Source organism: Balaenoptera musculus, chromosome 8, assembly GCF_009873245.2.
Source record: "Balaenoptera musculus isolate JJ_BM4_2016_0621 chromosome 8, mBalMus1.pri.v3, whole genome shotgun sequence".
Lineage (NCBI taxonomy): Eukaryota > Metazoa > Chordata > Mammalia > Artiodactyla > Balaenopteridae > Balaenoptera > Balaenoptera musculus.
Genome location: NC_045792.1, coordinates 5,207,955 through 5,230,626, shown reverse-complemented (window position 1 = coordinate 5,230,626; position 22,672 = coordinate 5,207,955). Strand labels below are relative to the sequence as shown.

At 46.6% G+C, this 22,672-nt stretch overlaps 1 protein-coding gene across 2 annotated transcripts in view; it reads left to right on the top strand.

Annotated features, from left to right (window-relative positions):
* The window catches only part of FLI1 (Fli-1 proto-oncogene, ETS transcription factor), a 120,838-nt gene extending 99,055 nt beyond the window's left edge, over positions 1 to 21,783 (top strand). Inside the window, exons 6-9 of one of the 2 annotated variants that reach the window (XM_036861445.1) lie at positions 15,012 to 15,077; positions 16,745 to 16,804; positions 18,676 to 18,723; positions 19,791 to 21,783. In XM_036861445.1, the coding sequence (XP_036717340.1) occupies positions 15,012 to 15,077; positions 16,745 to 16,804; positions 18,676 to 18,723; positions 19,791 to 20,320 (704 nt within the window). In that variant the 3' untranslated portion in view covers positions 20,321 to 21,783. The remainder of the gene's footprint in view (positions 1 to 15,011; positions 15,078 to 16,744; positions 16,805 to 18,675; positions 18,724 to 19,790) is intronic. The other variant, XM_036861444.1, reaches the window with a different exon arrangement.
* Positions 21,784 to 22,672: the final 889 nt, after the last annotated feature.

The following is a 22,672-nucleotide window of genomic DNA, read 5'->3' as shown; positions in this document are numbered from 1 at the left end:
ATGCGTGCAGAACATGGATTCCTGTGCCCTGTGCGTGTGGCAGTGAACGAGGGTGGCAGGTTGGGGGCCCAGCACGGGGGTGGGCTCGAGGCAGCAGCCTGAGTCAGGGTCTCAGGGGGTGACCGTGTGTTTGGCAGGGCCTCGGGCCGTGTGCGTATTGCCCTGTGCGGGATGGCCAGTGCGGGTTGGTCTGGAACACGTGTGCCTGAGGAAAAGGCCTGTAATGCTGTGAGGTAATCGCCTGTTATTTTTAGGGAGTAAATAACATCTCTCATGGAGCAGGTTCTGTCTGTGTCCGCTAATGTGCACTTAAAATTTGAGGGTATTCAGGCCTCCCAGGAGGGCCTGTTAAGAACTTTGTCATTATATGTTTTTCCTTTATGATGAACTACCCCTAATCCATTTTTAGCAAAAGCAGGGATGACTGCTGTGTGTGTGTGTGTGTGTGTGTGAGTGTGCTGTTTCTGTGTCCAAAGGCAAGATTTATGATTATAGAACAGACAGTAGCTTGCTCTCTCCGTTTTATTATTTTTTTAATTGTTTTCCTTTGAAATTCCAGACTTAATGTTTTGTCTGCTTTCAATCTGACCCTCTTTGGAGAGCTACATGTTGTGTGTGTGTGTGTGTGTGTGTGTGTGTGTGTGTGTGTGTGTGTGTGTTTTCACCAGAGAGAGATTGAGAGAGCGAGAAAGAGAGAGAGAAAGAGAGAGAGAGGGCTGGAAACAAAGAATCTTTGTCTGTAAGCTGTAGCAGGCAGGAAACCCCAGTCCCGAGGGAGCGGAGCCAACCAGCCCTGTCCTGGAGTCAGACTCCAGCTCTCTGAATTCAATTTGACAGCTTGTCTGGGACACTTTCTAAGTAACCATTATCCTTCCTTTCTCTGAGTAAAAGAACTGTTATTTTGTTCCGCGGGTGTGCTGTGTGCGCTGTTACCGCACGTGTGGGTTCCACAGCGACTAGGACACACTCTCTCTAAATTATTGGAAACACTTAGCCTGTTTCCTAAGACAAGTGTAAATTTGTTCCAGGATAACGATGCGAACGGCTTTCCATGTTGCACGTTAGAGGCAGGTAGAGGGATTTCGCTGGGGCATTTTGTTTAGTCCCAGTTACGGCACGAATCCCCTTATTTGGAGGGGCTCTTCCATCTCAGGAATAATTCAAATTGTGCACATTTTATTCCTTCGAAGATTTTTTTTTTGAAATATGTATAAAGATATCTTCCGATGATCGTTCCCTTCAGTTTCTGTGTTTGATCGATTAATTGATAATTTTTAAAGAAATCTACCACCATAGGTCTCTCTCATCTCGGGGAGGGAATTCCAAGGTAGGTGGGTGTCAGCCGTGAGCCCCCAGGGTTAGGGACAGGCAGGCACAACTGGGTGACCCCTGGAGTAAAGCAGGCACTGCTCTCCTGTCTCCAGCCACTCACATCAGTTGACTGCCGCAACCTCATGAGGGATTGTGAGGCAAAACCCGCCCTTTCCGGAGTGTGCATGTTTGCAGGCCGTCCAGGTCCCGCCAAGCAAGATGGACAGAGACACCGTCCAGCGCGGCCTGGGTCACTTCGGGGTCTGGGCGGGGTGACAGCTTGGCCAGCGGCACAGTTTTTACCCATTTAGGTTCCGACCAAAAAAATGTGTCCTTCAAATGTGAGTGGATTCCTGTCTAGACCATTTCAAACAGAACTTTGAATGTTTCCCGTTCTCCCATTGCCTGACATACCTTCCTCGGCTGTCTCACTCCCACCCCAATCCACACCCTATGAGCCACACTCACTCTTGGTGGCCCAGGTCAGACGATGTCTCCTCAACCACCCCTGCCCCACGGCGCTTTGCTTGTACCCACTGTCTTCCCAGTGAAGCATCCGACAGAGTCTATCCAACAGCCTTTGGTCTTGCAAGACTTGATGCATCTTGGAGGCAGGGACAGTGCCTTAGAAAAGGCCATGGATGGATGGATGGATGGATGGTTGGATGGATGGATGGATGGATGGATGGACGGTTGGATGATGGATATGGATGAATGGATGGATGGTTGGATGGATGGATGTTGGATGGATTGTTGGATGGATGATGGATATGGTTGGATGGATGGATGGATGATGGATATGGTTGGATGGATGGATGGATGATGGATGGATGGTTGGATGGATGGATGGATGGATGGATGGATGATGGATGGATGGATGGAAATTATAGACAAATTGCCTTAAACTACTCCCCAAGGACTTACTGTAAAACTCACCCTTCATGATGTTTCTAAATCCAAGAGTGATGTTTTGGCCTCGTCCACTGCAAAGATGGGCTCAGGACTTGCCTTTCCCTTTCTGCCACAATTTCCCCTTCATTTGACCCCATCATGATTCCTCCCAGGCTGTGATTGGTCCCACCCAGAAGTAGAGGGAAGAGCTTGCCGAGAGCAGATTTCAGTAACAAGGTGATGGTTCCACATCACCCCCTTTTGCCCCATTTTTTATCAGCTTAGGCTCCCCTTGGAGGCCCTTCAGATTTGAGTCCTCTTGCTATGGGTGCCACTGAGAAAGAGGCCAAGGACAGGACCAAGACAAGGGAAAGTCATATTGCAGGAAAGGTTAACTCCTGCTCATTCAACCCTCCTTTCCTTACCTTTCTTATCAACGCCCCCCCCCCCCATAACGATAACAACTGCCATTGATTGAGGGCTTATTCTGTGCCAAAAACTTTTCTATTCACTTCATTTTTACGCTTCATAACCACCTTATGTAGTTGGTATGATTATTATTCCCATCTTGCATATAAGAAAACTGGGGCACAGATACATTAAGCTCAAATGGCAAAGCTAGTAGGAATCAGAAAGCAGCACAGAGCCTGTTACTGCAGCCCACTCCCCACCCAGGCAGTGCCAGGCCCACAACTGCATCTCCCTCTTCCATCCAGCACGCCATGCAACGGCCCATTTCTTCCAGGAAGCTGATGTCATCTCGTTGTTAAGATGATATGGTGAGATTTACTGATTTCTTCTATGGTCGTCAAATCAGGAGCCTCACTCAGGGTACTCAGTGCTTGCATTTCAAGAAGTATATTAGGTGGCTTCACAGATGTCCTTTTCATTATTGTGCTTTATAATTTACACAACATTATACCTTTTGTGTGTTTAATATTACATTTTTAAAAATCAAAGAAAAAAAGAAGAGATTTAGTAAAGGAAATGCTATCCTAAGTAACACTCTGTTGATCAATAAGGATTGCAGTACACTTAAAAAAACAAAGACGGTGGATATTAGCTCGATAAATCTAGTTGTGAAATTTCCTCAAATTACAAGAGGTGAGCAAAGCCTTGCCTCAATAAGCTTCGTTGACCCATGGCTCTCCAGGAAAAGGAAGGATATCAGCATCACCTGGACCATTTTCAAGACACAAGCCAGGCTGCTCCAGCACCCCAGCCTACACCCCCTTCTCAATCCATAGGTGCCCTTGGGAGGCGAAGTTGGAGCGTAGTGTTTTGAGAGTAGGCATCTCCCATTGCTCCTGAAATTCTCTCCCCACACATCACCCCACCACGGAGAGCCAGGTTTTACTTGAATACTTAACAGAGACAAAATGTGCCTTCGTTGCTCTGCATCGGCATCCCTTCTGCCATTGCAACATTGGTCTCTCCTCTTCCCTGTGCCAGCAGGCATCCTGGCCCCTGGTATTGTTCCTGGCTGCTTAGAAGTGCCCACTTTGGCCTTCCCGCCCCCTTGGGCATCTTTCGTCATGTTTATCAAAACTGCTCTGACATGCTCCCTTGGAGAATCTGATAGACGCCACCTTGCTCTGCAACATCAGTGAAGGTGACAGTGAAAACATGAACCCTCCTGCACCTTAATAAAGAAAAATGCTTTACGTAAACCTTAGAGGGAGAGGGGAAGAGGTGCAAGGCTGTGGGAAAGGTATTTGGGGCCAACTGGACCTCCAGAGCACCCTTGCAACTGGACTCGGCCAGACAGCTGCTCCACCCACCAATGCCAGGGAGGGGTGTCCTGACGGTGGGCACTCGGTGCGTGGGGTGGAGTCCCACCACAGCTCCACCAACCTGTCAGTGGCGTTTCACACTTAACTGAGTGGGCCGTTTGGGTTTTGCATTTCCAATTCATCTCCAGACTCTTGACTATTATCATTTTAGCCCTCCCGTCCCTACCAGGTTTCACTTTGACTCAGACATTTCATCCCATTCCAGATTATAGAGGTCCGACTCAAAATGAAATTGGCCTTGGTTGATGTAACTCCATTTCCATGACCGCAGGGTCTTGGTTTGTAATAGAAACTGGAAGTGATCGCTGTTAGCTGTGTTGAGGAGTGGGGTCCCAGAGTACTTTGGGAAGAAAAGGCGACGTCCACAAGTGCTCCAGGTAATCCACTGGCGGTCACCTCCACACAGAATATTCCAAATGCATTTGTTTTGCAAAATACACTGATTTTTAGAAATTCTACAGAGAGGTTGTTTGAGGGTCAGTAGTTGCTGAAAAGTATTTAAAAGAAGTTTGTTTAGTCCCATGCTCATAAACCAAATTTTTCTCCATCTCTCTCCCCCTCTCTCTCCCTCCTCTCTCCCTCCCCCCCTTCCCCACCCCAGAGAAAGAGAGAAGCTTTTCTGCTGCCAGACAGAGGTATAGGGACTTGGGGATTCTTCTAGTGAAAAGCCAAGGCATAGATAGCATCATTTGTTATCTTAAGATAAAAACCTTTCCCAAGTTCTTTTTATAGATGTAACATCATACTTTCTTCAGAGAAGCCCATATCTAAGATAATAAATAATTATTTCTCATGAAATATCCTTTCGAGAGAAGATAAAGTCTTTGAGGAAGAAATACTATGGTTAGAAACACTAACCCACGTGGGCTTCTCCCCTCCAGCCTCAGGGATCTGTAAGCAATCACATGTGAAGATCAATAAAAAGTTTAACACACCTCTGATGAAGTTCAAATTCGTGTGTTAGGCACATTCTAAAGGGAAAGTGGTAAATTACGTGAGATTATTACTTTATCAAAATCCAGGACATCCTTCAAAGCCCAATTCAAGTCCCACTCTCATCAGGATATTTTTTCCTTACCCACAAAGACTACAATCTCTTCTCGGGACCCTATCTCAGTCACTAGCCATCAGTGGACCTAATTACAGATTATCTTGTCATCTTTAATGGTGAGTTTTGTCCTGTATCCCTTTTTCCCAGCCCTGTAGATATTCAGTAAATAACATTGACAGTCGATGGATTCACTGGGGAAGGAAAATCTAGTTTGTCAATTTAATTAAATATTTACTCAATCCTTCTGCTTCCCTAAACAAAGAACCAGAAGAAATTAGCCTTGGTTGACACAAGAGAGATTAACTTCTTTCCAAGGAATAAAAGTCTGGAAAAGAATAGCAGCTATAATCTTAGAAGACATTTGGAGTGTGTAAAGCATTTTCACATGCATGATCTCATTTATTCTCAAGAGAACCCTGGAAGGATTAAATAGGCTATTTGCTTTTCCAAATTCTTAAATTTTAGGAGAATCGATTTTTCCCCTGTTACAGATAGGTTGACAGAGTCAGAGAGATTGTCACTTGCCTAAGTTCACACAGCTCATAACTGGCAGAGATGGGAGGGGAACCAAGGAGTTCTGAACCTCAATCTAGAGTTTTTTCCATGGCAGTGAACTGTTTCCCTGTTTGGAATGGATTAAAGAGAAATCATGGAATTCCTTCCCATGAAAATCTTTAAGAGCCCTTAATAACACCACAAATGACCTTAGACTTGATAAGATTTAGGTACCCCTCTTCCAAAGAAATGAAAACCGTTCTTGGTATAACTTTGAAAACACTTCAAGCTTCAAAAGTCTTTGGCCTGCCCAATATCCTAGAGGAGTTGAGAGAAAGGCAGTTTTTCTGCTATGAGTCATACTTTCAATTTCTATTAAAATTCTTATATGGCCACATATGCTTTCTCTCAGGCTTTGGGCCTCCAGGCCTGTGCTAATTTGCATGTCTGGTTTAGATAATGTCTGAAGTCCCCTCCAGCCTGAAAAGAAACCTCGGATTCTATTATATAAGTGAGACCACATTCCACCTGCCCAGAGTTGATGGTTGTCTTTAACTCCTGTGCTTTTTGATGTGTGGGTGCAGGACACAGAGGTGGGAGTGTTCCAGGGCTCAACTGCCAGGCCACAAAGATGGAGTGTTCCTTCAGGGAGAACTCACCTGTCCTCTTCTCAACCACACTGACCCCTCAGAAACGCCCTTTCCTGCAAAACACTTCAGAGGCAGGTCAAAAACAAATCAGAGGAAGTGCTGGGATTTTAAGTTTCTTCATTTGAATGGCCTTCCTAAGTCAGTGTGATTCTAAGACAACAGATTTGGCAATTACCCTGATTCTAAGTATGCAAAACTTGGTGAACTCTTTAATAAACTAAGCTCATCTCGCCTTTTACTATCTCTCACCCAGACACCAAAACGATACTGTCAAGTTTTTTAGCTTATTTTTTCGTCTTCCAACATAAAGTAATTCTCAACAAGGTAAAGAACTGAAAACAAGGGATTGCCTTTCCAGAAGGGCTTTGAAATCAGTGTTGGACGACCCAGTCACTTTTCATAAGAAAGTTATGGCACTATGGAGAGCTTTATTTTCATAACATTAGATAGGTCAAGTCTTTGTTCAAATTGTGTTGTCAGCGAGGCCCTCCCTGTCCCTCCCTGTACCTGCTCCCCTTCACCTGTTTTCTTTTTCTCCACACCACTCACCACCTTCTTATATACGATGTCGCTTACTATTTGTTTTGAATGTCAGCTCCCAGAGCAAGGATGTATGTCTGGCCACCATTGTATTCTCAGCACATAGAACAGGGTCTAGCACAATTGTAGACATTCAATAAAATGTTGTTGAATGAATGAATGTGAGTGGGATGTGAGGTATTAGCTAAGCCCAATAGCTGGTGCTGGGAAGAGGAAGAACCTGGGGGCAAGAGAAGGAAACAAGGTGATAAGATACAGTCCGTCTCTTCCCAAAGATGCTCACCAAGCAAGGGGCATAAGTGCACAAAGAATTACACCAGGAGGCTTAACAAGATGAGGGCAATAAACACAAGACCTTCACCGGTGAGCCTTTGCAGAACTCTGGAAGAAAAAGATGCAAAAGCTGAATCATGCAACAGATGCAAGACTATCCCGTATCGCCAGAGAGTGAGGGCAACCCAGCTGAGGAACGCGGACAGGAGAGGGTCAGATCTGGGCTCTCAGCAGAGCCCAGGGGGCTGAACACAGACTGCTTCTCATTCATCTTCAAGCCCTCTTACCTAAGTCAGCTGTTAGGTTTTCTTTTTCTGACCCAGAATCCTCTTAAACCTGAGGCAGATTTGACCCAGGAAGGCTGCAATTTAGTTGCGTCTGCATGGCCCAACATGGAGGGGAGTTTGGGCAAACACCCAATTAACTGAGTCAGTATAAAGTGCTTTTCCACACAAGGCTGGCCCCCAAATCCCACTTTGAGGCCTTATCAAAATAAAGAGGTCGTTTAGACTTGTGTGTCATTTAGACACAGAGCCCACAGGAGGGACGAAGTCAAGGGAGGGTCCCGGCTTGGTGGGGAACCTCTTGAGACCGTGGTGAGTCTGTGCCCACAAGGGTGCCACTGGCCTCTCCAAATTCTCATCTTTGAAAGCCATCCATTCTTCAAGCATTTCCCTCACGTGTCCTTTGTTCCCTTTGCACGTGGAATATCTTAAACAGTAGTTTTATTCTCCTCCACGCAGCGGGGCCGGCTCTGAGGCTGAGGGGCTGTTTGGATTCCAGGACAAGATCCTTGAGCAAAGGAAATCTGATCCAGGATGTTTTTTTTCTGTGCGTTCCAAGTTTAAGGAAAGCCTTCCCTAGATATTGCCCTCCTCCTGAGATCTCCGTGGAAGCCAAGATCCTCTGGTGTTCTTTAGAACATAAGATGCCCCTGAGGTAAAGGCCGAGCTGCCCTTATAGACGGGGTTGAAAGGAGGTGAGGACCCAGCTTGGAGCTCCAGGGCTGGCTGGGCAGGGAGCTGGGGGAGCTGACTGTCAGGGGAGCAGGAAGGATGCTGGGTAAACCCTCAGCCTGGTAATATACCAGCAGGCAGCCAGAGCCACCAGCCCTCGCCAGCTTCCCGGCCGGCAATTCTAAACTGGGATACAGGATAATCCATTTCTTCTTCTAAAAGAGAGCCAGAGTTTATTCTGATTTGGGAATCACTGATCTCAGAGCACAGGAATTATTCTTCCTACTTTACGCTTCTCTTCATTTTCAGGGCCTCCCCTAATGACTTTTTAACCTCAGTTCACCAAGGTCAGCATCTTAGAGGTGCAAGCAAGAGGGTATAGACTACATGTATACTGTGTATATTTTTAATTTGCCATTTATCGAATGCTTATTTAATCCCCTTAACAATCCTATAAAGCATTTGTTATTAATCCTTTTTTTTTATTGTGGTAAAAGTCACATAATATAAAACATATTATTTTCACCATACTTAACTGTACAGTTCAGTGGCACTAAGTACATTCACATGGCTGTGCAACTCTCACCATCATCCGTCTCCCGAATTCTTCACCTTCCCAAACTGAAACGCTGTCCCCATCAAACACTACCTCCCCATTCCCCCTCCCCCCGGGGCCCTGGCATCCACCAGTGTGCTTTCTGACTCTATGAATTTGACTATCCCAGGTACCTCGTAGAAGTGGAATCAAACAGTATTTGTCTGCACCTAATGTATACTGGAATGCGTTTTTAAGGTTAACTTAGAGAAGCAGAACCTGGGGTTCAAAAAGAGGAACCTTTTGACAGAGACTGTTTGGCAGAGTAAATGGCTGAGCTGGGGTCTGAACCCAGGGTGGACTGATTCTAAACGCCACATCGTAACCACCGACCTGCCAGAGAGGAAGGATGTCTGCACCGGGGCGTCCACGCCCTCCACACCCTTCCACAGCCCGGGTGCCAGTCGCCTTTGCACAGCTTTGGAAGTGGGAGGCCAGGCCAGCCGGTCAGACATCTGGTAGTGGTCGCCAGCAGGGGTCGTAGGGAGACAGTGGCAGACGAGGGGCCGGTCCTGAGTTGAGAAGGTTCGGGAAGCGGGGCAGGCTGTCCCGGGTGGGCACCGCCGGAGGGAAGGCCCAGAGGAAAGCAGAATGGGGTTGGTGGCCAGTAGGGCCCTCCTCAAAGGCTGGGCCTTTTCTAACCCAGGGCCTCAGAGGGAGGAGGGGTTTGGAGGACCATCTCGCTCGTCCTCTGCCAACAGCTAGGATGTTGCCCCCATATACAGTCTTCCCTGTATGGGGGGAAGTCTGGGCGGTGGGTCTTCCTCCTGGCGGACTTGGCTCTTTTTGGGGAATTTTGGGGCTTTGGGTTCGGGGTCCCCTTTGTTAGAGCTTTTCTCCTTTGGCACCCTCGCTCTTCCAAGAAAAGAGGTCTGGATCGGACTGAGAGAAGCTTCTGCGCTGAGCAGGAGTGGCCTTGCCCGTTCTTCTGCTGAAAGGTCTGCATTCAGAAGCCGGGCTTTCCAAGGATAAACAGGACTAGGTACTGCCAACCAGAAGTTCGAAGAGAAGTCTCAGAGAAAATTCATCTTTTTCTATCCAGTAATCGAGAGCATGGTCTCATGTCATACGGAATGAAGAGAGAGGCTTTTGTGCTGGTGTCTCTGCATCTTTGGCCTCCAGGTGAGGGCATGACAAAGTGTGGAGCTGCGCGTTGCCTGGGACATTGGGCTTTCAGACAGTGAACCATCGGCATCAGAACAGAAAGAAATGTCTTTCCTGAGATGTTTGGCCAGGTTTCCAGGACCCGTTTAACAGCTCCACACAGAAGCTGAGTTAACACTGGGATGTCTGTGAGAAAGTCACGTCCAGAGAAAGTTTTCCCCTTCCAACAAGGACTTTTCAGAAAAAACTCTCCATGCTCATATTTCTCCACCCCGGGAGGCCCTCCTGGAATCTAAGAGGCCATTTAGGGTCAAAGTCAGCCGCACCGGGCGTCCCATGGTGGAGATACTGTTCAGACCATTATATACTTGAAGCTGAATTATCCACAATGCCTGGCAGTGCCCAGATTCCCCAGAATAAGGCTCTGGTCTCTCTTTGCTTTGGCAAAAATCGGTCTCAGGACCACCTGAAACCATAAGCTCCACGCAAAGCCCTTCTGGGAGGACTCCTCTGAAAAAGCATCACAATAAGATTCGTCATCAAGCCAGGGGTACCAGCCTTCACTGAAGTAAAAAGTGAGTGTGAGAATTGGGGTAATTTTCTGCTGCTCAAGCGTCTGCCACCACCCAGAAGTTCTGAGACCAGCTGCTCTGTGGGTCCCTAACGGTCACATTTTTGCCCTCTGTGCCCTTGGCCACTCCCTTAAGTGTGTGTTTTGAGAAGTCAGTTCTCAGAAAGCAGACGGTATGCACCATTTTCAGGGTGGGGGGCCCAGGGCATGCTCAGGCTGCCTTGGGGCCAGGCACGCCCCACAGGAGAGCAACCCACGTGCTGACCGGCAGCCGAGGGTCGGGGAGCTCTGGCGCAGCCAGGAGTCGGGCCCGGGGAGGAAGAGTGTTTGTGCAGGAATATGAGTCGTTGGGTAGCTCCGGGTCCAGGATTTTCCATGTTGGTTGTAGACATATTTCTGTCTGTGTGTCTGGGACTAGAGCTGACCACACTGCTGAGTTCTCACTTGTATGACTTTTAGGAGGAAAACAAGCCCTCATTTCAGCAATGATGTTGTTAAAATATATATGAAACAAAAAGCAGGCCACTTGAGTGAATGGCATCTAGTGCTGGGCTTCCTGTGGGGACAGGTCTCAGCCCACGCCTTGTCATACGTGGACCGTTGTCCATTCTGCTCGGAGGGCAGCCGGGGTTAACAGTCTATACTCATCCATCACCCGTCACCCAGACTGGAATCCCCTGAAGACTTCATTTAGTGGGGAGCAGCTGGGGTAGAGGCTTTGAATTCTCTCCTGCTAGGAAAAAAGAGTGAACAACAAGAGGAAGTGTGTATATTTAGCAAGAAGGAGAAAATATCGGCCCAGTTATTCATTCATTCATTCAACAAATATTTATGGGGTGCTTATTCTGGGCTGGACACTGTTCTAGGTGCTTGGTTCTATCAGAGAACAAAAGAGGGGTCCCTACCCTTATGGACCTGACATTCAGGTGGGAGATGTGGACAATAAACGTCATGGATTAATTATTGATTAAATGAGGTGATAAGTGGAAAAATAAGCAGAGCAGGGTAAGGGGGATGGAAGCAGGGGAGGGGGGTTAATGTGTATTTGGTACGGCTGGCAAACATGTTTCTGGGTCTGAACATTTTAAGGTATTTAATGATGCAAACACAGTAATAACGTTACTTGCTAATATTTACCGAGTTTGATGCTGTGCTGGGCGCTGGGCCAGCTGTTTGCTTGGATATCTAATTTAATCTGCAAGGCTGCCCCGGTAGTTCCAATCTCTAAGGCAGAATGCCAGACCTTAGCTCTTGACCTTGGCCTTCTCCATCTTCAGCTTTGTCCTTGCAGTAGGACTTACTCCAAAAACACTGGCTTTCATGTCAATCTTCCATTTAGGAGATGACCCCACAAACCCCAGGGCCCACAGAGAGCATTTGTTAAACTCCCCAGTAAATGGACCCAGGTGTCCTTTGTAGACTCAGGTGCCAGTGGCAGGATTTTCCATGCAAGTGGGTAGGAATGAGAGAGCACATGGGAGGGAGCCTTGTGGTCTTTGCTGCTCTGATTCTACACTCTGCTCCAGGACCCTTGGCTAAAGACGCCTGCTCACGGCACGGCCCGCTGCTGTTTATTGTTCTGTTAACTCCACAGGAGGACACAGTTCAGGTTGATTGCTGGTGGCCTCTCTGTTTCTGTCCCTTGATTTTTTCACCTACTAGGGGACTTTAAGATTGGTTGGGACCTCGAAAGTCCTCCCGGTCAGGCTTCCCCCCCAACCCCCAAGGCATCACGGGAAAGATGGGGCTGCCAGACACTTCTCTGATAAAGCATCAACTTCCAACATGATTGGGCACTCAGAGAAAAATCCAGCCACCACCCGCCCTCTGTTGGTTAGAGGGAGTTCTTCCAAGCATTCTCTAACTTTTGCCTGTCTGCAGTGCCCCCAGAGCTAGAATAAAAGAATAGGAGGAAAAGTTGGCAAGAAGTCAAGGATAACTATAGCCAAAGCCATACTTTGGACTAAGAAAACAGGTTCTTCTGAACGAATATAACATAGCCTTAGAGAAGATGCAAGAGAGGATGGAAGCCTCTGGTAAACTAAGGATTGAGAAGAAACACTGATTAGAAAACTCTGAGTCAGAGATATTATCAGTGCAGTAAGTCAGAAGTCAAGTCAGAACTTCAGATAACACACACCAATTCCTGGAACTTAGCGATTTGCTTTTTCTCTTTCATGAATTTGTCACTTTCTATTCCACTTTCTGTTCCGTTCCTGCTAGATTCATCTCCTTCCCCCGGCACCCACCCCATCCATCCATCCTACACATCACCACGAGCTGCACTCTCCACCACACCCTGGGATCATGGTATTGCCACCTGCCCCAAGCCTCTCCTGGTTTCCATGGCCTGTAACCCAGAGCCATTAAGCTGGCTGGGCGGCCGTGGACCTGGCCATGAACCTGGCCTCGGCCCTCTCTTCCGTGTCCCCCCGCTGCAGTCCCACAGCCCTACGTGTGGTTCCCCGCATCCGACACGTTCACATCTCACCGCTCACTTCCGCCGTATGCCCGCCGGGGATGCACACTCTCTCCTCCCCAAAGAGGCCTCACTCAAGTCACCCCAGGCCCAGTCACACTAGCCTCTCCCTCCGTCACCCCCAGTATCTCCAGCACTCCTTTGGTACATGACCCGTATTTCTTCACAGTCTGTTATCGTCTCCTATTGAAAGGCAAGCACTGGGGACTTGTGTCATATTCGTTCACATCCACTGTATAGCCACCAAACACACAATACATGGCAGAAATCAGTCCCGGATAAATTGCTGGGGGCCTAACCAGCATCCCCCTCCACCAAAGAGAAATCCCGGAAGAACCCAGCCTTTCCTCGAGGATACCCCAGCCTCGCACACACTCTGCAGACGCCTGCAATGACAGCCCAGAAGATACCCACGAGAACCTACAACCGCATCCCCAGCTTGAAAACAACTTAGGTTCTGTGTTTGTTTTTGTTTTATTTTGTTTTTAAGCAAGCACAAGAATCTATTTGCAGGAGGAATTGTGAGAAAAAAAACAAGTCAAAGAAAAATAAAAACAGACGACTCAAACGAGCCGAGCTTTGTCTCTCTTTTTTGCCCCCTTCCCTCCCCTTCCTCCCATCTGCATCCCCCTCACTTTCTGTTTTGCTTTTCATGCCAATTGCTAAAGACTGTAATTTTAAAACTGCACTGGCTTTTCCAGAGCCAGGAGGAATGTGCATCCGCACGTGGATTTTTCCACAAGGAAATCATTCCTGTCTTTTGGTTCCTCTTAGCCAGAAACAACAAGAACAAGCCGTGGGACCAGCCGGTCCGTCTTTGCAGCTCTCATTCTCATTCATTTGAGAGGCTCAGAAGGGGCGGAGGGGGATGGTTTGCGTTTCACCCCGCCTGACCGTTGTTTGCTGAGGTCTGTGCTCCATTTGTTCAGATGTTTTTTATGGCTTCTTTGTTGTCCGTGGAAAGACTTTGAAAGTCATCATTCTGTATCCTTAAGCTCTTCTGCTATTCCTGCTCCGTGTCTCAATGGGACTCACACCATGAGAAAGGAAAAGAGGATGTTTCCAGCCAGTCGGTTAAGCAATTTCTGAACAGGGTTAGGGAGGCATGTGTATTCTTTCAAGAAAGGGGTTGGGACCACGAATGTTCCATGTCAATGGAGTGCCCGCCAAGGCGATCTGGAAACCTCTCTGCACTTCCAGGCAGGAAGCATCTCTCCAGCCCCTCGTTTCTGGTTCCAGCCATACCTCTGGCCTTTTTCCTTTCTCTGTGGTCATTACCCAGCCCTCTTCACTATCAACAGAAAAGCATGAGAGGCCGAGGAGAGCCCAGATGTGCCCACAGCACCAGTGTGCTGGAGTGAGGGGCTGGAGCCGCCACCAGGGTCCTCATGGCCGGGGCTGTGAGACAGTCTGCCCGTGGGCCTTTAATCTGGACATGACCCATCTCTCCAGAGCTGCTTAAAGGGCTTTGCTGTACAGCTTCGGACATTTTTTTCTTGCTCAACTTAGATGATATTTGTAGAATGCCTTATAAGATGCTTCACATATGCTGTCTCATTTGATCATTACCTGTCTCCATCCGTTCTGGCTGCTGTAACAAAGTACCATAGGCTGGGTGGTTTACAAACAAAAGAAACAAACTTCTCACAGTGCTGGAGGTTGGAAGTCTGAGGTCAGGGTGCCAGCATGGTCAGGTTCTGGTGAGAGCTCCCTTTTGGATTGCCGACACCTGACTTCTTTTTGTGCCCTCATATGGCAGGAAGCAGGCAGACATGCTACCTCTGTGACCTCTTCTTATAAGGGCACTAATCCCATTCATGGAGGCTCCACCCTCATGACTTAATTACCTCCCAAGACCCCCGCCTCCCAGTACCATCCCACTGAGGGGATTAGACATCAATGTATGAATTTGCACGGGGGACACAAATATTCCGTTGATAACATCAGCACAACCCTGTAAGGCAGGTAAATCATGTAAATTTTTATTTCCATATTTTAAAAAATTGAGGCCCAAGGATGTCTGGATTCGTCCAAGGTCTCACAACAAATGGTGGAAGGACAGAATTTGAACCAGCCCTATGACTTCAAATTCAGGGTTCTTTCCATTACTTGGGCTCCCAATCAGTGTGTCGATGTTCCTTCCATTCATTCCCCTTTGCCCCAGGGGAAGAGTACACTTCTGGAATTTAGTGATGCTTGAAAAGTTGTTGCAGAATTCTCCAGGTCCCTGAACGATAATCTTCATGCAACCTTTCTAAAGAGCAGGAGATGCTGATGTACCTCTATTTGTTTTTTCCATTAGACCCTTCCTATGACTCAGTCAGGAGAGGAGGATGGGGCAATAACATGAATTCTGGTCTCAACAAAAGTAAGTAAACGTCACTTTATTCTTTGGGAAGAAAACCTTTTTCTGAGGACGGGGTGGAGAACAGGGTCATAAGATAAAGGAGGATAGGAGTGAGCATTTTGTTTTCCTGCTCTTTGAAAGGCCATCAGAATTAATTGCCAATGTAGGACCTGTCAGTGATACCTAGTCCTGGAAAGATATGGGATTTTCACTCAGACCTGTGAGTTTTGTTTCATTGCATTTGGCTTTAGAATTTTTGAAGTTGGAAGGTTTCTCTCATGACAAGGTCTGTATGAATGAAAAATCACCAGATTCGGACTCTGTCATTTAAGTTATGATAATGACCCTCTATGGCTTTGCTTTTCTAACTGTCAAGATGTAGTTATACCAACATCTCTACCCCAATTTCATGAAAGGCTGAGAGGGAAGATAACCTGATGAGGGGATGGTAGGGGTCTGACACATCAATTTGTGTTGAAATCTGACCCAAAATCTCCCATTAAGGGAGTAGCAGGAAAGACTGACTCATGTGGTCCTGAACCAGAATGTGTCAATCTTGCTATCTCTAGGAAGTAAAATATCAAACACAGAAATGGATGGTGAAGGGAATTCTTTCAAGAAAGAGGTTGAGACTAAAAACTAATGCCAGCAATAACCACCATCCCTTTTAATAATATGCATTATTTGTTTACTCTGCCCCCAGCCCTTGGCCCTATGGGCTACACAGTGTTGAATCAGACATGGACCAATCTCTCAAGCAGGGGAGAGGAGTCATGCGCACATACAACTCTTTCCCTCTGAGCGGTATCAGGAAGGCCAAGTGGACCTGGGGCCATATGATTTGTCTCTGCAAGGAGAGGCAGGATTTGGACCCACAGAGGTGGGGAGGACTGGGCCTCCCAGGAGAGGCGGGGCCAGGGAAAGACATCAAGGTTGACGTGTCTGACAGTCAGGAGGACTTGGGCTCCTGGGGTTTAGGATGCACGAAGGGAAATAAGTCTGGAGAGGTAAGGAAGGGGGCGCAAAGATGCCAGGAAGATAGACCTCAATGCTTTAGTCGACAGTGAGTCACCAAGGTTTTTGGATGGTGGGCTGTAGTGGTTTAGGGAGATGAAACTGGCTAAATAGCATCTGATGGGTCGGTGGGAAGAGAGAGAAGTGGCGAGCACGCCAGTCAGATGAGTCCGTAGATGGTGCAAGAAGCAATGCAGCTCTAACATAGAGACATGATGACAGGGGCGGAAGGGGTGTACCTAAGAGATGCCACGGAGGGGAGCTCACAAACATGGAAACGCAGGAGCAGGTGACCTGTGCTCAGATGTCACCTTCTCCTTCAGGACCTTTCTAAATTTTCATTAAAAATGAAATCCGCAGCCCTGATACCGTTAGACACGCTCTTCTACATACTTACTGCTAATGATACTGTGTATCATTGTCTTCCCATTAAAACGTAAGTTCTAGCAGGAACCACTGGTTCAGTGCTGGGTTCTCTAGTATCGAGAGCAGTGCCGGCACAGAGTAGATTCTGGATAAATATTTATAAAATAGAATGAATAAATGAGTAGCGTGAGCGAATGAATGAATGAGAAAGCACATTTGTCCTCCTTCCGGGGAGGGGCGTTGGACGAGGTGTTCCCCTCCCCTCGTGGAGAATGGCCCCACTTACCGTATTTCTCTTCTTGCTGCAGGTCCACCCCTTGCAGGAGCACAAACAATGAGTAAGAATACTGAACAGCGGCCCCAACCAGGTACCTGTCCATGATGTGCGAACCCTCCTTTGCTTCCTATGTGGCCATTGGTCCCATACGGTCAGCGGAGGAGGATTTAGACAATATACGGCATTTGTGTCTTTCATAGAATCCTATATTTGACACTATAATAGATCTGTGAATTGGGTACCTGACACTGGAATCACACAGAGACTCGTGGAATATCAGAGGTGAAAGGAACCTAAAGAGTAAAATGCCTCATGTTGTAAAATAAAGAAACTGAGGCCCAAAGAGGTGAAGTGATTTGCGAAAAGCCACACGGCTGGTTTATGGGAGAACTAGAGCTACCATCCCAGACTCTCAAGTTGCTTGACCAAACGTTCCCTGTGGTGGATCTACTTAACAATTAAGGCAGAGGAACTGTTAAAACCATGGAATTGGAGACTCTTAGTATGGGAAGGGAACCTAGAGACATCTAGGTCTACAACATCCTCCGTAACATCTCAGTCTTATGATTACCTCACCTCCACTTGAATACCTACAGCAACGGGGAGTTCACTACCTGGCTAGGCTCAATTCCACCATGTGAGTCAAAGTCCCCCTCCCTGTATCTTCCATTCAAGCTTCCCAGTTTGCCCTCAGGAGAGGTCTTCCTCCCATTCTCTGTGAAGGTCCTTCATGTATCTGAAGACAGCTGTTGTGCCCCTTCCAAGCCCAGCTTGGTCTTCTCTGTGGGACACAGCTAAGAGTGAGCTCCAAACAAGCCACTGCCTTGGGATGGACAGACATTGTTTTCCATCTGCACTGAAGATAAGCGATAGAAAGTTGACCTACGTTTCCTCAGGAAGGCTGAGAACTTGCTGACTGTGAAACACAGGTCAGACAGAGAGGACTTGACATAGGGGATTTAAAGAATCCCCAACAACAACGAAATTAGACATTACCTGCCCAAAATATTTTAGTTGTCATACCGTGTGGATAAAAAGGGGTAGACTAAGAGGGCTTAAGGACTCTTCAAGTTAATTTGTGGTTGTAAGCAAAACCCCCAAAATCATGTCGATTTTTTAAATTACAATTATAATTATGAAAATTGTAAAGTATCAAACGTACGATAGCATGGCCAAGTTGCGATCCAGCTCTCTACCGTGATTCCCTCGCCTGAAATAAAGAAGATAAACCTCACATAAGTCAATATTGCAAAGATTTCTTTTATGGCTAAACAATCACATAAGTTTTAAGCAAACTGAGATATTAAGAATAATCATTTTATAGCTAAAATCCAAATTCTGGTTGGTGTTGACATTTCCAAGCTTAAAATCAGAGAAGGTTATACTAGAAGGGAACTGGGGAATCCAGGAACCCAACCCATCATTTTGCAGATGAGAAAACCGATACCCAGAGATTGTCCAGTGAGTTATTTAGTTTATAACTTTGCTGGGCTAGAACCCAGGCTGCTTGATTTCTGGGCATGTGTTTCTGCTACATCAGAAAAAGAGAGACGTGTAAAGTTGTCAGTAATAGAGCTATTAAAGTCCAGTCATCATTAGACTTCTTTAAGCCCATTTAATAAGCCATACTTCACCTTATTCATGACGATTGAATATTAGCTAGCTCCCTTCCAAGTGGTTTTACTATTCTGTTTTAGGTAATGACAGCATTACCTACAAATTTTAGACACCAAGTATGAAAACATGATACTATTTCACGTTGTTTCTGTAATTACGGGGATAAAGACCGTAACTGGTCAAGATCTTTAAGGTCTGCAAGAAAAGGCAGTGCAGTTTTCTGAAATCAGGCTTTCCTATGATATTGAAATAAAAGTGTAAACCCTTGGGGTATTGTCATTGTTAATGCTGTTGCTTGTATATTTTTAATAACAGTGAAGCAAATTTCCTTTCTCGTTTCCTTAGATCCATATCAGATCCTGGGCCCGACCAGCAGTCGCCTAGCCAATCCCGGTGAGTTTCCTTTGACCTGAGAGGTCGTCTTCCAGAATGTTCCATAGCTTTGTGAGGAGGTCACAGGGACCTCTTAGATGTCCTCAGTTCAGACACCTGACCTGGGAGTAGCATGTACTTCTTTCCTTGAAATGTTCGACCCCTGTTTCTCTGGTGCACACAGGAGAGGACAGGACTTGTCATGGTGGTGATAATGTCCGTTAGCTGAAGATGCTTCTGGACAACAAACATTTTAGCCCTGTGTCTCTGCACTGAGGTTGAGATAAGTTTCAATAGGGAAAGATGGGGGGTGGGAGACCAGGAAACAGTTCCAGCCAGCTCACGGCAATCTTCCTCACGCAAGTGAATACGTATTCCAAAGGCGCTTTAGTCCTGACTTTAGAAAGTATTGCAGCGTTATCTGGCTACATGAAAGAGGTTGCAGCTAAAATAAACTTGGCAGTGTATTTTAAGGGTTTGTGATTAAACTAACTCTCAAGCGAGTTCTAAACGAAACTCACCTCCTGTGTGAGCTAATAGGCCCTTGCAATAGTGAGACGGGCACCCAGGGAACTCCTGCGGCCCGTGTCTCCAGGCCGTCCCTGCTCAGAAGGCTGGGAAGCCACCAGCTCCCTCTCCTCTTGTTTCCTCTCTGCCCAAGTTCTTCTCTGTAGAACTTAGAGCCAAGAGCCAAGCACAAGGGCTAAGGAGCAGTCCAGGTCCCATCAGCCTAAAGCGTTGTCACACCTTCCCCCCGGGGACTCTGAGGGACTTCAGCACTGAGTAAAGAGAAGACAGTGATTCAGGCCTTTATAGAGGAAGAGAGTCAGTATCTTGCCCAGAAGGGTGGGGAGTGGCTTGCCCAAAACCACACAGCTGGTTCTGGGCGAATGTCACCTGGCCCGGGGCAGATTATCTTACCATCTAACCTTGCAGATCTCGCCAGCGTCAGGGGCCAGTGGGCTCTGACCGTAAAAAGAAACCAAGGGATTCTTATCCGGGGTGAGAGGACCCTTGCACTTAGGAAATTAGGTTCTGACTTCCCAGGCTGAGCCTCTGTTTCCTCCTGTGTGCCTCGCTGCCTGCAGGGAGTGGGCAAATCCAGCTGTGGCAGTTCCTCCTGGAGTTGCTGTCGGACAGCGCCAACGCCGGCTGCATCACCTGGGAGGGGACCAACGGGGAGTTCAAAATGACGGACCCCGACGAGGTGGCCAGGCGCTGGGGGGAGCGGAAGAGCAAACCCAACATGAATTACGACAAGCTGAGCCGAGCCCTCCGATACTACTACGATAAAAACATTATGACCAAAGTGCACGGCAAGAGGTACGCCTACAAATTTGACTTCCACGGCATCGCCCAGGCTCTGCAGCCGCACCCCACCGAGTCGTCCATGTACAAGTACCCTTCGGATATCTCCTACATGCCCTCCTACCACACCCACCCGCAGAAGGTGAACTTTGTCCCTCCGCCCCCGTCCTCCATGCCGGTCACTTCCTCTAGCCTCTTTGGAGCAGCGTCACAGTACTGGACCTCTCCCACGGGTGGCATCTACCCCAACCCCAATGTCCCCCGCCACCCAAACACCCACGTGCCCTCACACTTAGGCAGCTACTACTAGACGCTTCATCACCGGTGGCCTTCTCACTGAAGTCCCCTTCCTCACACTTCTTGTTGGACATACGTGGCCTTGAAGAGAAAACGAAACTGGATGCTCTTTCTTGTTGGATAGAACCTTTATACCTGTTCTTTAAAAACGATTCTTTTTTTTTTTTTTTTTTTTTAACGTTGGTAACTCCTGCTTCCTCTACCTTGAACAAAGAGATGGATAATTCCATGGGCCAGTATGCCAGTTGGGAGTCTCAATCTCCTGTCAGCCTACGAGTTGAATATTTAGATTACTGGAATAGTTGTGTCATGGGTCTGGGAAAGAAACTGTAGATTTATATTTTTAGGACCAAAGCAGTTACTTATCGACACACGGGTCTCGTCTTGGACCTTGAAGGGTTCATATGATAAAGAATCATGGACTTAACCAGTTACGCTCTGGTTTGAGACTTAGTGAAAATAGAGGCAGGAAGCTTATCATCTTATCTTAGGAAGACCTAACTCAGTGGATAGCAAACTGGAACATTGGTTGTAAGGCTAGTGAAGTTTTCACCCAACTGGAATTTCAGAGAAAGAACAAGTGTGTATTTAAGAAGCCACGGGCATTGCAAAATCTTTCTCAGTGGGCAGTAAATATGCACTAGGCTGACCATTCTCTCTGGAAATAGTCAAGATATGAACTAAGAAATGTTAATGCAAATGCAGACATTCCTGAAAGCCAGAGAGTTAAATATCTTTTTTTTTTTTTTTTAAATAATGACAGTGGGTCCCAGAACTTTGAAAAGTCCTAGGGATTTCTAAACACAAACAGATTCGCAAGTGCTGTGCGCTTGTCAGATCGGTCCAGGGTCCACCAACCAGAAGGCAACTTACTGTATAAATTATGCAGAGTTATTTTCCTATATCTCGCAGTATTAAAAATAAATAATTAAAAAGTGAAAAAGAGTAAAGAAACGAGTTGACCTCGGTCACAAATACAATGTTAACTATCAAATCAGTCGCTATTTTTTTTTAAATGTAATTTGTACATCTTTTGTCAATCTGTACATTTGGGCTGTTTGTATGTTTTTTATAGCTGGTTTTTAAAAAAGCATAATGTGACTTATTGCGGAAAAGAACACAGGACGTTCAAGTCACTGATTTACTAGAAAGAGAATCACTGGTGTTGTTATTTAACAAGTGAGCAGAAGCAAATCAAGGCAAGCTCTTTAAACCGTTCCTGCTTTGGAGATGTTTGTAAATAACCGAACTGCAGCAGTCATAACTTGGAAAAGAACAACCAAACTTTCCCTTGTGGATACAAGGGATCTTCCTGCCTTATATATGCAATATATTTTTTAGATATTAAAATATATATAATTTTGCAGGTAATCATTGACTTTTTTAAACTATATTAAGTGTTAAGCTGACAACTGTCAATGAAGACTATGTTGTACAATAATTTGACTAAATAAATTGTGCCTTTTTCTCTCAGAACCAAGGACACCGTTTTCTTATTTACAACCAACATTCTCTCCCCTACCCCCCTCAGGTCCAAGGGTTTTCCCAGGGGAAGTTTCCTATTGACCTCTGCTGGCACCATGAAAACTTTTTCACATGTACATACAGCAGAAAGTATAGGCTCAATGTGGTTTTTATTGTTGTTTGTATTAGTCAGGGTCCTCCAGAGAAACAGAACCAATGGGATTTATTTGGAGATTTATTATGAGGACTCGACTCATGTGATTCTAGAGTCTGAGAAGTCCCCCGGTCTGCAAGCTGGACACCCAGGAAAGCCAGTGGTGTGTAATTCTAGGCAACCAGGGAAGCTAGCTGATGGTGTAAATCCCAGTTCAAGGGAAGGAGAGAAGTCCCAGCTCAAGCAGGGAGCCAGGGGTGAATTCCTCTTTCCTCTGCTCTGTGCTCAGACCCTCCGTGACTGGACGAGGTGCTCTGGCCGGCGTTGGAGAAGGGAGTCCACTTCACTGAGTCCACACGTTCAATGCTAATCTCATTCCGAAACACCCTCACTTACATACCCGGAAATACCGCTTAATCTTGGCCACCGTCAAATTGATACTTAAAATTAACCTTCCCGTTGTGGATAATGTTTTTTTTAAAAAATATTATTTAAATCTTCCTCCAGCCTAAAAGGGTTTTATAGGATGACAGCCAAGGCCGTGGATAGTCTGTGTCCAAGAACCAGAACAAAGCAATCAGGTCCATCCAGGATAGACGTCATGCGTTGGACTTCACTCTTGCATCCACTGAGCACCTCAAACCCAAGTGGCCATCCCCCTGATACTCCAGCAGAGAATCAGATGGCCCAGCTGCCTCTGGTCCTGTACCAGGAGCTTATGGCCCATGCGGATTTTTAAGATCTCTT